The 12,741-nt window shown below is 38.1% G+C and overlaps 1 protein-coding gene across 1 annotated transcript in view; it reads right to left on the minus strand.

Moving 5' to 3' along the window:
• LOC120340068 (uncharacterized) overlaps positions 1 to 12,290 on the minus strand; it is a 29,934-nt gene extending 17,644 nt beyond the window's left edge. Inside the window, exons 1-7 of the mRNA XM_078116388.1 lie at positions 12,140 to 12,290; positions 8,856 to 9,136; positions 6,138 to 6,266; positions 4,914 to 5,009; positions 3,096 to 3,227; positions 2,135 to 2,200; positions 882 to 950 (exon numbers count right to left, since the gene is read on the minus strand). Of these exons, the coding sequence (XP_077972514.1) occupies positions 882 to 950; positions 2,135 to 2,200; positions 3,096 to 3,227; positions 4,914 to 5,009; positions 6,138 to 6,266; positions 8,856 to 9,136; positions 12,140 to 12,159 (793 nt within the window). The 5' untranslated portion in view covers positions 12,160 to 12,290. The remainder of the gene's footprint in view (positions 1 to 881; positions 951 to 2,134; positions 2,201 to 3,095; positions 3,228 to 4,913; positions 5,010 to 6,137; positions 6,267 to 8,855; positions 9,137 to 12,139) is intronic.
• Between the last annotated feature and the right edge of the window lie 451 nt (positions 12,291 to 12,741).

Consider the following 12,741-nt stretch of genomic DNA (forward strand, 5'->3'; position numbering starts at 1 on the left):
AACCTACTTTTTTTTAAAAAATTTTCACCTTATATAATGCAAATCAAAAGAAATTTGGGGGCTCCCGAAGTATGCGAACCAAGATGGCGGACATCGGAACGTAACATGGGTAACAGGTTAGGGTTAGGCGATAATTTCTTTCCAATTTTCCTCATTTTAGTCCTATTATCAGTTCGAAGACTAGCCAAGAGCCTCCCGTAGTATTTATACCTAAAATTATGGCCTAACCCTAACCTAGTACACATATTACATTCCGATGTCCGCCATCTTGGTTCGCATACTTCGGGAGCCCCGAAATTTGTAACCAACAACCAACACCGCTTCAAGAGTCACGCCAAATTTTCAGCATGTGGCCGTGTTTGATCATGCCACACGTTAGGAATACTTTCACCTCTGATTACCCTGTGTGGGTTTGAAGGTTCGAATTTCATGTGGGGATATTTATGTGAATTCTCTGTGCGTGGTTCATTTTTACTTTCTGTGTTCGCAGGTTCAATTATATTTGAAAGGATTGGTAAACACCTCATCACCGTAGGCTGGTTCACGTATCCGTAGTTACAGTGAATGTGGCCAGTTACAGCTTTCTCAACCATCACGTCCATACATATGAAAACAAATAACCGGCTAACTAATCCCATACCCGACATGGACTGGTAACCGGACGAGAGGCAGTGGTTCATCATATGATTAATCCATCTTATCGCCTTTCCTCTCCCCCGGAAGAAATATGTTAATCCTAATAAACCACTATAATTGTATATACCATAGTACTGGTAGATCTTGGCATTCCAGTGACCATCATGACTTCGCTCAAAGATTAGTTCATTCTCAGTAAATGCACAAGACCTTGATTTAAGAATACTTTAACAAGAAGAACGTACCTGGTTTAGGGCATTTCTTCTGAGGTTTGATATCGATGCTTTGCAATTCACATAAGCATTTGTAAGAGCCTGTGAATAGTAAATATAGAAATAGAACTCAAATTTAAAATATAAAAAATTAAACCGGTATTCAACTTGGCATTTTTTCCATTTACTAATACAAGGCTGAAATTTCTAATGATTTGGTTTCTGCGAGACATACTTCTTATCCTTCTTCTATGCTTTTGTGCCAGAGGATCCGTATGCTTATAATGCAAGGATGTAAGTGATAATGTAAGTGATTCAAGAGTCTTGCTGCACACTAACACAAATATATTTCTGTAACATTTCGTCTGACCAAGGTCAGACTAAACCGTGTTTCAAGCTACAAATAATGCTATGTATGATAAAGAAAAATGATTATTATTATTCTTTACATTTAAAAAGGGGGAGGGTTCTGACACGCAAAATCAACCCCTTGGTACGCCCATGTACTAATATCTCAGGATGAACCTGTAGCCTTCGGTATGTTGGAAGTTGCACGTAACTATCGGTACTCTTCACACTTTTAGCTGAGGACCTTTCTTCAAGAAATATGTAAATAAATCTACTAACTCTATGTCATGAGGAAAAGTAAGTCGATTTTCTGGACCAAGATTTTTGGCCTCAGCCTTTTTTTCAATATTTCATTAAATGGTGCTACCGAAGTATGCGAACCAAGATGGCGAACATCGGAACGTAACATGGGTAACAGGTTAGGGTTAGGCGATAATTTTTTTCCAATTTTCCTTATTTTAGTCCTATTATCAGTTCGAAGACTAGCCAAGAGCCTCCCGTAGTATTTACACCTAAAATTATGGCCTAACCCTCACCTAGTACACATATTACATTCCGATGTCCGCCATCTTGGTTCGCATACTTCGGGAGCCCCCATTAAATAACTATTCCCGTGAGACCTTTATTCCTCATACGATTAAAACCCCTATCGACTTTCCCCTCGCCTGAGGTAAACCTGAAAAACTATTTTAGAAATGAAAGGAGTACTCTCGTAGTGTGTGTAACAGGTTAAGGTTAGGCCATAATTTAATTATGATTTTTTTTATTTTAGTTCTATTACGAGTTCGGGGATTGTTTGTGTTAGCAAGTGAATATACCTCCTGCACATACGTTTCAGTTCCTTTAAGCAACTTGATGTAAAATAGGCGAACAAAATTAGTTACCTCCATATTGGTACACATACTTCTGGAATGCCATAAAAGAAGATACTAACTAACCTTCAGTGTTAATACATTTAGCTTCGGGATCACATTGATGTATACCTTCCCTGCATTCATCCAAATCTGAAAATACAAGAGAACAATAGATAAATGGGTAGATTAATTTCCAAATATCAATTAGTACAAATTGAAACAAATTGAAATTGATTAGTACAAATTGACCCCCCCCCCCCCTTTTACTAAAGTGTAAACGAGAATATCGGTCGGAGACCGAAGACTTAACAATCGAAACTGCGGTTTCGATTCATGACTCTATAGTGACACCGCGTGTCCTATCACTAGTTAATCAATAACTCGCTAATTATACGACATAATTCATCCAATATCAATAGGCTTCTGGTCCGAAATATGATGAATGCACATGCAAAATTTGAAACAGATTCAACCTCGCCTTCGTGAGATATCGCGAGCATCTAACAGACAAACAGACAAATACCTATCAACATACTTACCGATCCCCATTTTTCTGTATTATTCATGGCAATTCTTGCAGCTTGAAATGCATCTTAGACCCTCAAGACTCTTAAAAACACAAGTTTTTTGACCTCTGAACCCACTAATTGTTTCCGTCTAATTTGGCAATTGAAATTTTTGAACCCCCAATTCCTGGCTATGCCCATACGCTAGTCCAAGGTGGTTCAAAACCAGACCCGCGGGCCACATGTGGCCCGCCACTTCATTATCTGTGACCTGCGTCGCATTCGGAGAAGAATCAAAAAATTCGCATTTTGTGTTGTTTCGTCATAAAAAATAACCAAAAAATCTTTTGACATATTGTTGCATCTCTAATGTCACTGTTTTGACTATTGTTATGGCTTGCTGAGGCAACTCAGAGCAAAGTTCTTGGCACTATTGTGGCCCGCGAATAATGCAAAAGTAATTTTGTGGCCCGCGGAGCTGCCAATCTTGGACCACCCTGCGCTAAGCCATCGTGTCACCAAAAATATCAATAACTTACCAATGCACTTAAAATCCTTTGAATTCTTATCAGCTATGAATCCAGATTTACATTGACATTTATAGGAACCGAAAAGATTCAAACATTCCTGATTCTTCCCACAAATGTTAGGAGTTAGACACTCATTCTTGTCTGCAAAATGAAGTCATTGTTAGCGAATCATTACTTATCGATTTTGATCGTTAAGTATGTTGATAGGTATTTGTCTGTCTGTTTGTCTGTGTGAATGTCTGTTAGATGCACGCGATATCTCACAAAAGCGAGATTGAATCTGCTTCAGATTTTGCATGTGCATTCATCATATCTCGGACCAAAAGCCTATTGATTTTGGCCAATTAGGTCGTATAATTAGCGAGTTATTAATTAATTAGTGATGGGACACAAGGTGTCACTATGAAGAAAGAGCGCTGTTTTGGGGGATCCCCTAACTTTCGATCGAAAAGTTTTCGGTCTCTGACCAATATTCTCGTCATAGGTGTTAGAGATATACTGCACATTGCCAATTATTACTTTGTATGGTGTCCAACAGTGATAATTATGTGCAAAAGAAAGGTGAACTCCTCGCTTTCGAGGTTGGTTAACTTAACCGCTATTTGTTACGGTGACTAAAGGTTGGCCATTTAAGGTCATGATTTGCTATATGACAAGGCGGTCTTATCAGCTTTCCTCTGTCTCATATCAAATATTAAAAATCCTAAGATTAGTGAATACAGAAATACAGTTTTATATCGAATCAGAAAAGACTTAGCCTAATAAGAAGATTGTTTAATCCAGTGATTCCCAAACTCTGTGTCATGACTTCAAATGAGTCATTTATTAATATCAATTCGTTTCCTAAAAAATTACTTCGGATACACCAAGCTTTGAACTTTGAACTTTGCATCACATGATCGTGTCAGGTTAAATTTATACTGATAGAGAAATACGACAATTAATGGGAATTAATGCAACTATCAATGTTAATTTAACTGACTCGATCATTTTGCGAAAGCATGGCATTCCAGAAGTAATTTTTTAGGAAATGAATTGATATTTTTGCTGCTATTACTGCTTATATGCATAAAATCAAAGTAATTGATTGAATGTGTAAAAATAATAGTATTAAAGCATATATATATATATGGGGCTCCCGAAGTATGCGAACCAAGATGGCGGACATCGGAATGTAATATGTGTACTAGGTTAGGGTTAGGCCATAATTTTAGGTATAAATACTACGAGAGGCTCTTGGCTAGTCTTCGAACTGATAATAGGACAAAAATAAGGACAATTGGCAAAAAAAATTATCGCCTAACCCTAACCTGTTACCCATGTTACGTTCCGATGTCCGCCATCTTGGTTCGCATACTTCAGGAGCACCATATATATATATATATATATGTTATATCAGAATTCAACGTTAATAGAGCAGCGCTCGAGATTATTTATGAAGTTATAATAAATGGCTCAGCGGAGTGGCACATCGTGCTGATCGTTAGGAATACGTTGCCACCGCACCTCTGATTACCCTGCGTAGGTTAAAGAGTTCGAATCTCGTTCGGGGATAATTATGCATAACAGGACTCCTTGCCGCCGTAGGGTGGTTCATGTGAATTACAGCTTCCTCCACCATCAAGTCCATGCATCTGGAACAAGTAACTGACTAACTAATCCAATACCGTACTCGACCTGGTAACCGGACGGAGTCCTTGGTTGGTCATATGATTAGGCCGCCTCATTGGCTTTCCTTACCCCGGGATAAATATGTAAACCCTATCCCAAATACCAAAAGATGTTAGAAGTCAATTTCAAAAAGTAAAATAAGTATAATATTGATACCTTCACAATCCTCATTCTGGTTCTTATAGAATCCTTTCTTACATTGACATGTTCCACTTATGCATGAAGCATATGGATGACAAGGATTTGAGCAGGCTGGAAAACAGACATGTACAATATTAACAACTACCAAACTAGAGATGTTGCTTTTAAACTGAAGAGTAAAGCGGGTGCCATCTATTAGGATCAACAAAGCTAGGGCTGCTGCATACTAAAGCTCCACAGCTTTGAGTGGAACTAAGTTTACCCTAGATTCTGGGTTGTGAACTAAATATTCAATATTAACTAGGCAATAAATGTGGGCGACTATTAAACAAAAGGTACGACTAACTGATAGAATTCATCCTATTTTTCGATGACGGATTGTGTCGATAAATTTTGACAATACCATACCCTGAAACAGGGGTTCTTAACCTTTTTTCTGTTAAGTACCCCCCGAGTCACAAAACAATCAACGGGAACCCCCAATAATCAGACACCAAACAAAGTTGTGATATATTGACTGACAATTTGCTGCAACGACGATTTATAGACCAACTGCTGTAACTAAATTAAATATTCAGGTTATTGCCGTTGTCCTCCACCCAACTAATGTTTTCTTGAAATCTCTCAAGTTTCGATGAGCATATCACTTTCTGCAATGCTCGCAGCACATTGTCTTCTGAGATTTCACAGTTTGGCTGAAAGCTGTGCATTTCACATTGTTGCGTGACAATCACAACAATGCTAAATCAGTGTAAATTTACGCTGAGTTTAAATTGACGTTCATTTTCATATGGTTAGTTACTCAGTTTTCCTCTGTTAAAGGATATTGTAAAAAAAACACAAAAACTCGACTGCCATCCAAGTATCCCTTCTCGTGAACCCCTACCCTAAAAGGTTTTGTTTGTTGGTGTAGTGCTTCAATCTTAAAAATCCACACAGGATTGTGCATACAATATACCCCCGTCTACCCCTGCGCAAGGCCATCATGTCATACAGTAGAAACTACTTGCATAGATGTAACTAGTAAGAACGGAGTATTTTTATAAACTATTCAAACTGTGCAAAAAAAACAGAGTTGTATAAATCACTAGCCAATGCTCTATCAAATATTAGAAACTAAAAGGATACGAAGTTTTTAAACATACCAAGGGGGGGGGGGGGGGGGTTAAGAGCTTCAAAATAGGGACGGAAACAGTGTCACAAAAAAGGTTGGCATGGTTACAGTTCCACCCCGCTTACCTTTGTTAGCACTCCTCTCTTGTATTTCGAGCTGGTCACCATAACCATCAAGATGATCTCTTGAATAGACCAGTTTGTTCCAAGTATTTATAAGAGCGCGAACTGATAGTTTGTCTTGCTCTGGAAGATCTAGGAAAAGAATTAAAGGTTCAACAAGTCATCCATGAGTCTTCGGCCTCAGACACTCACTGCTCCACTCATAGCGTGTGTGAGGTCCTGGACATCTGAGGGCATCACAGATAATGCTTAATCTCTTCGGCAAATACCACTAGTCCTTCCAAGGAGTTAGATGCTGACTGGAAAAACCCTGTAACTATTTAGCATTCCATAGTTTCGCACGTTATTGGAGTCAGGCAAAGACTTGCATTCACATGCAATGCTCATATCCACACCCTGAAAAAGTAAAGCCGATTACATTGCTAAATCATAAGACAAACCATGGCCTCTCGTCCGGTACCAGTCCATGTTAGGTATGAGATTAGTAAGCCAGTTATAACATTTCAGATGCATGAAATTGAAGGTGGATAAAGTCATAACTGACCAGCAGTTACTATATATGAACAACCCTACGACAGTTTGGAGTCCAGCAATATTCACCAAAGGATTTTAACTTGCGAACCAGTGGCAAGCATTGTACAATCAGCTAATACGTATACGACTTCCTCCACTATAAAGTCCATGCATCTGAAACAAAATAACTGGCTAACAAATCCCATACCCGACATGGACTGGTAACCAGACGTGAGGGTCGTGGTCTGCCATATAATTAAGCCGTGTTATCAGCTTTTCACTCCCCCGAGGTAAATATGTTAATCCTATTCTAATTTGACCATGATCACTGGCGGGGCTGCAGAGTTAGCGTTTGGCACGTTTTGAAATTTCTATTGAGTCTAATCATATTTTCGAATTCCCCAATGTGAGTCAGGGTCAAAAAAGTTTTGAATTTTAGAGTCAGAATTTAACAGTAATCGAAATTCTAAACAAAAACAAAGCATACTCAACAGATAATTAAAAAAGTCTTGCATGCTCTTCTGAGGGCAAATCAGGAAGATGGAGTTAAAACTTCTTTCGTTTTTTTTGTACAAAGCCCCTGTAACTATGTGTGAGATTTGAGAAAAACACAATCGCTACATCAAAAATATTAAATTAGTAATTATAAGTCAGGGTTAGAATTAGGGTTAGGAATGGAATTTTTATTGAAATTTCCAGCGCAATTTGAATTACTAACCCTAACTGGATAATCACTGTTTTTTATTTTGAGCGTTGGTGGGAGTGTTTTTTTTTTTTTGGCAGGGGCATTGTATAAAAGATACCTTCTTTTAACCTGGAGTAATAGGGCAGTCGGATTCTGAGAACTTATAACCATATTTTATAACCACCAATGAGAGCTGAAAACATTTCAGAGTAGAAATTCCAAGCTTCTGGTGGTGGTAATCAAAAACTGCCAAAGCACTGTAAAATATAGGGTGTCCATAAAGTTTTTAAAATTGCAAAGGAAATTTAAATATTACCTTATTTTTTGGACAAACGCACACTGTGATAAATTGAGGTATTAAATATTGTTGTAGTATTATAGAAAATTTGATATGTTCGATTGTGCCTTTAAATATTAAATCTCCCATATTGAAACCTACTGGAATAACGAAAGCTACTGACACTTAGCTAGGTTGGCATGTTGGGCTCAAAATCTTATGCAAAATCCCAGAGTGGATGTAATATAGAGTGTCCCTACAGTCCTAAATTCTTTAAAATTGCAAAGGGAATTTATCGATACCATATATTGTTTTGGCATTCACAGATGTATTAAATGGAGTAAAAATACAGATTAAAAAACAACAAACCTGGTTAAGATATATTGATAACTGGCTTCATAGGATAGGATAGGATTTACATAATTATGCCGGGGGAGAGGAAAGCCGATATGACGGCTTAACCATATGGCGAACCACGGCCTCTCGTCCGGTTTACCAGTCCATGTCGGGTATGTGATTAGTTTTAGTTATTTATTTTTTGGGAGCATGGACTTGATTGATGGTGGAGGAAGGCGTAACCGACCAGCTGTACGTGAACCACCCTACGACGGCGAGGCCAATCCACTCGCATATAACTACCCCGCATGGGATTCGAACCTGCAAACCCACGCAGGGTAATCAGAGATGCGGTGGCGAGCAAATTCGTAACGCTTAGCACGATGAGACACTTTATAAACACCCTGTATATTTCAATAAGGCTTGTATGCACCGTATTCTGGTTTCTCAAAGCTAGGAGCCAAAATGAGAAACGTTTTTCTAAGTCAAATTTTTGTAAAATCAAAAGTCAAGAATCAAGCTATAGTTGTTTTCAGATGACTCCGAGTTGAAATTTCCTCAAACGCGACACAGGCCATTTTGCTGATAAGTGAGTTCCCTCCATTATTGAGTGAAATTTGAGACATTTCCTTCCACCCAGTATGTTCCCCAGCTATTCATTTTGAGGTGGTATATACATATATTCAGGGGTTGGTAGATATTTTGTTTTAAGTGATAAAACTAATTATAACTTATAAAAAAGTGTTATATATTTGATTATCTTCACAGGCATATGAGCCACTTTCTGAATATTCAAATACATTTTTATTTACATTAGGAATTGAAGTATGGTAGAATTTCAGGAGTAGTGTAGGGAAATCACTGCTTCCGCCAAATATTCAAATAATCAATAAACAACTCCAGTTCTCACCATCATAGGGTTGAAGGTCATAAACAAATGGATCATCATTCATGAGTTCATTATCAAAATGTGCTGATTCAGCAACTTTTTCATACTCTGTCAATCCATCCACAATTCCTGCAATTTTGTTTTTCACGTTCTCTAGTTCCTCGGGACCGAGAGAGTCTATATCGGCTTCAAACACTCTACCAGGGGGTGCAATGGGGCCAACTTGTTCTATATTGTTGGTGCTGGTAGTAAATTTTATTGAGAACAGTAGCAGAGGGATGAAGAGAAACATTGATGTGAACCTGTTAATATTAGATATAGTTTACAACAGTGGTCTTCAAACTTTTTGAGACACGACCCCATCTACAATATTATTACGTATGAGAAGCACTCGCGACCCCAAGTTATATATATGTATGTTCACCTACAGACACGAAAAAAATATTTATCAAATTAGGAAATTTATTAAAAGAACCCAACAACAACCATATTTAATCAGTGAGGAATGCGACTGCTTCCTTCCAACAGGATCTTGCATTCTTGGCTTAATGTTGTTTAAGCTCTAACGCAAATCGTGTTCTACGTTTAATCGATTTCGGTGTTTTGATTTTAGCAGACTCATAGCACTAAAAGTCAAGCTTTCAAAAAGATTGATCATACGATATTTTTCTTTTATGTTTATCAGCCATTTAATAAATTGTAATTATCAATATGACGGTAGCCTGGAAAATGAGGCTTTGCAGTAAAAGCAACGGCCACTGTACAGAGTACATTTAAGACACAATAACGATTTACTTTAAAATATAAATTACTGTTGTTACACAATAGCCTTATTATAAAAGAAGTCACTCCAATTCGAAATGTCGAAACTTACTAGCCTATGTAGCGTAATTCAACTTAACAGTGCAGACTGCACACTGTTGTGTATTTGTGTCATAGAACGCTGATTTCCACACGGACTAAATTTGTGATTATGATGTCATAATTCATTTATCGTAATTGCTCTTGATATTACCTGTCTGCGTGCTTATTATTCATTCTTTTGTTTGAAGTATCTAGCGTTAAGCCGAGAAGGCACACACATAATAAAAATAATAAAAGAAAAGACAACGATGGGCACTTTGCGACCCCAGAAATATTTAAGGCGACCCCACTTGGGGTCGCGACCCACACTTTGGTGACCACTGGTTTAGAAGATAGATTTATTGATTTGTCAATCAAAACAAAAGTAAATATGAAGGCATACATACAAATAAATATACACTGTTTTATTTTTGGTAAAGACCGGAGGGAGCGATACTACGTCATCCAAAAATCATGTCACAGTGACTTGATAAGGCCTGTTAAAATATACGACAGTCGCACCAAAACAGGCTGACGGACAACTCGACTACACGGACAACTCACCAGAGACTCGACTACCTGGAGGCCTGGTGAGTTGTCCGTCTTTTGGCATTTTTTACAGTGGTGTTTTAGGTCTATAGAAATGCGTTTTGAATTTTTTAGTGCTCATATGTGGAGAAAAATACATAAATATGCTCTAGAAAGCATTTTTATTTGTATATGTGGCTTATTTTGATCATGTTGTATGAATACAAATACAGTCTACAGACGAAATTGGAGTAACGTTAGCGAGGTTAGACTGTTGACTTATAGGACTGTGTTCGTTTAATTTTTTGAACTTTATTGGTATTAAATGTTTTGAATGAGCACTTTTAAATATATTAAAACCTTTATACTTCACAGTAACACTTAAATAACTATGAATGTGAGCTCAGTAGTCTATGGTTTCAGTATTCTAAACTCGTCACGGCAGTCGCCCGACAGGCCGTCAACTCACCAGTCGAGCAACCGCTCTGCGATATCGATGCTCGAGGAGATGACATTGCTTTGCAAAACGCAGACTCAAGAATTGCATAGCATTTACTTAGTGCCGACTGATATTAGTTGTAAGCCAACTCACCAATAAATTCAATCAATTTTATTTCGGTCGCTCTGGTATAAAACAAAACAACAACAAACGAACAAACACAAAAGTGACAAAACGCAGAGGACCTGGAGGACTGACATAACTTTAAGACAAAGTTAAAAACGTGAAAATACATGCCCGTCTTCCAAAAACAGTCAAATAACACAATAAAAAATAAAAATACACGATACAGAATCGGGCAATAACTTCAAATAAATTGATTCAATTATGCAAACACTGATCAGAGGAAGAACAGGGCAAAAATAATGTGTAATTGTGTCACACTCCACACATCTAAAAAATTAGCATATCAGTGATCTAAACATTCCCTGTTGCACCCAAACAAATACCAATAAAGTTCAAAAAATCAAACGAACACAGTCCTATAAGTCAACAGTCTAACTTCTCTAACGTTACTCCAATTTCGTCTGTAGACTGTATTTGTATTCATACAACATGATCAAAATAAGCCACTTATACAAATAAAAATGCTTTCTAGGGCATATATATGTATTTTTTCTCAACATTTGAGCACTAAAAATATCAAAAACGCATTTCTATAGACCTAAAACAACACCGTAGGAAAAGACAAAAGACGGACAACTCACCAGGCCTCTAGGTAGTTGAGTTGTCTCTGGTGAGTTGTCCGTGTAGTCGAGTTGTCCGCCTTCCCCAAAACACGCAAATGATCACTCGAAATTAAGCAAACTATTTCTCTCATTTTCTGGTCGTACTGATCCCAACACATGAGAGATCGCTGGGGTTGATGAGTTTGTTATCGTTGGCACAGATGCCATTTCGGGTGATCGCAGCTACACTTCAGCGAGCTCTATGACGTGGTTGCGACGTCGCAGTGGCGTAAACTTTTAATGACGCAGACAGGTGGGGTTTAGAAATAACATATGCAAAAATGGTTATAGACTACTACACCCACTAGAAGAACTTGTGGTACTACAAGACCCTTATTGGCTGCATACACAGGACATTGTACAGGATGAGGGTGTGAAAAATCATAAAAACAAGTGACTTTACCAACATTCAGCCAGAAATAGTGAAATAAATGAAGTGTGAATTGGCATATTTTTCCAGTAGCCTACTAAACTACCGTGTTACAGTAAATGAACACAAGTAACAACCAGAAAATAATGGTATGCTATAGTCAGATAGTGGTTATCTTTTTAATTTCATTCAATCAATCATTACCAGACTGCCAGAACCGCTGCTCGATCCTGAATACCGGTACCGGTACGGTACCTGTACCGGTACAAGAAAGCCAGGAAACCAGAAACCCAAATACCAGAAAGTCATTAAATAGCATATTAAATCACTTACGCACCTTTCAAAGGGCTTGGCCATGGTGGTTACCTCCTCGCTGCACCAAAAGACTGAAGAAACACGCAAACGCTCGAGTAGCCGTAATCCTAGGTCATGTAAGATCCTGGTAGACAGAAAAGCAGAAGCAATAATTCATAACTCCCGCTTCCCCAATGCACTGCCGCGAGATGGCACTATAGAGTCCGCGAGATGGCAGTATAGATTCCGCGGGAATCTAAATAGATTCCGCGAGATGGCAGTATAGATTCTGCAAGAATCTATATAGATTCCGCGAGATGGCAGGTCTGTGTTAATATCCGAAATTGTATTATGAGACTCCGGTCACGCCAAACCATATGCGGAAAAATATCTCTCCCGTTCTCTTATTCTCCCGTTGGTAGTTGGCTATTTTGGGCTATCTGTGTAGCTTCTGTTATTTTAAGTGTCGAGTCGCTGTTTTAAATAATATTCAATCCGGAATCTTGGGTCTTCTGTTCTAACAACCACAGAAAAAGGGCCAAATTGTGACAATAGTTATAATTACTAGTATTTTGGGATCAGAATTTACATATTTATCCCGGAGGGGAGGAAAGTTGATAAGACGGCTTAATCATATGGCAAATC

Source organism: Styela clava, chromosome 9 (assembly GCF_964204865.1).
Source record: "Styela clava chromosome 9, kaStyClav1.hap1.2, whole genome shotgun sequence".
NCBI lineage: Eukaryota > Metazoa > Chordata > Ascidiacea > Stolidobranchia > Styelidae > Styela > Styela clava.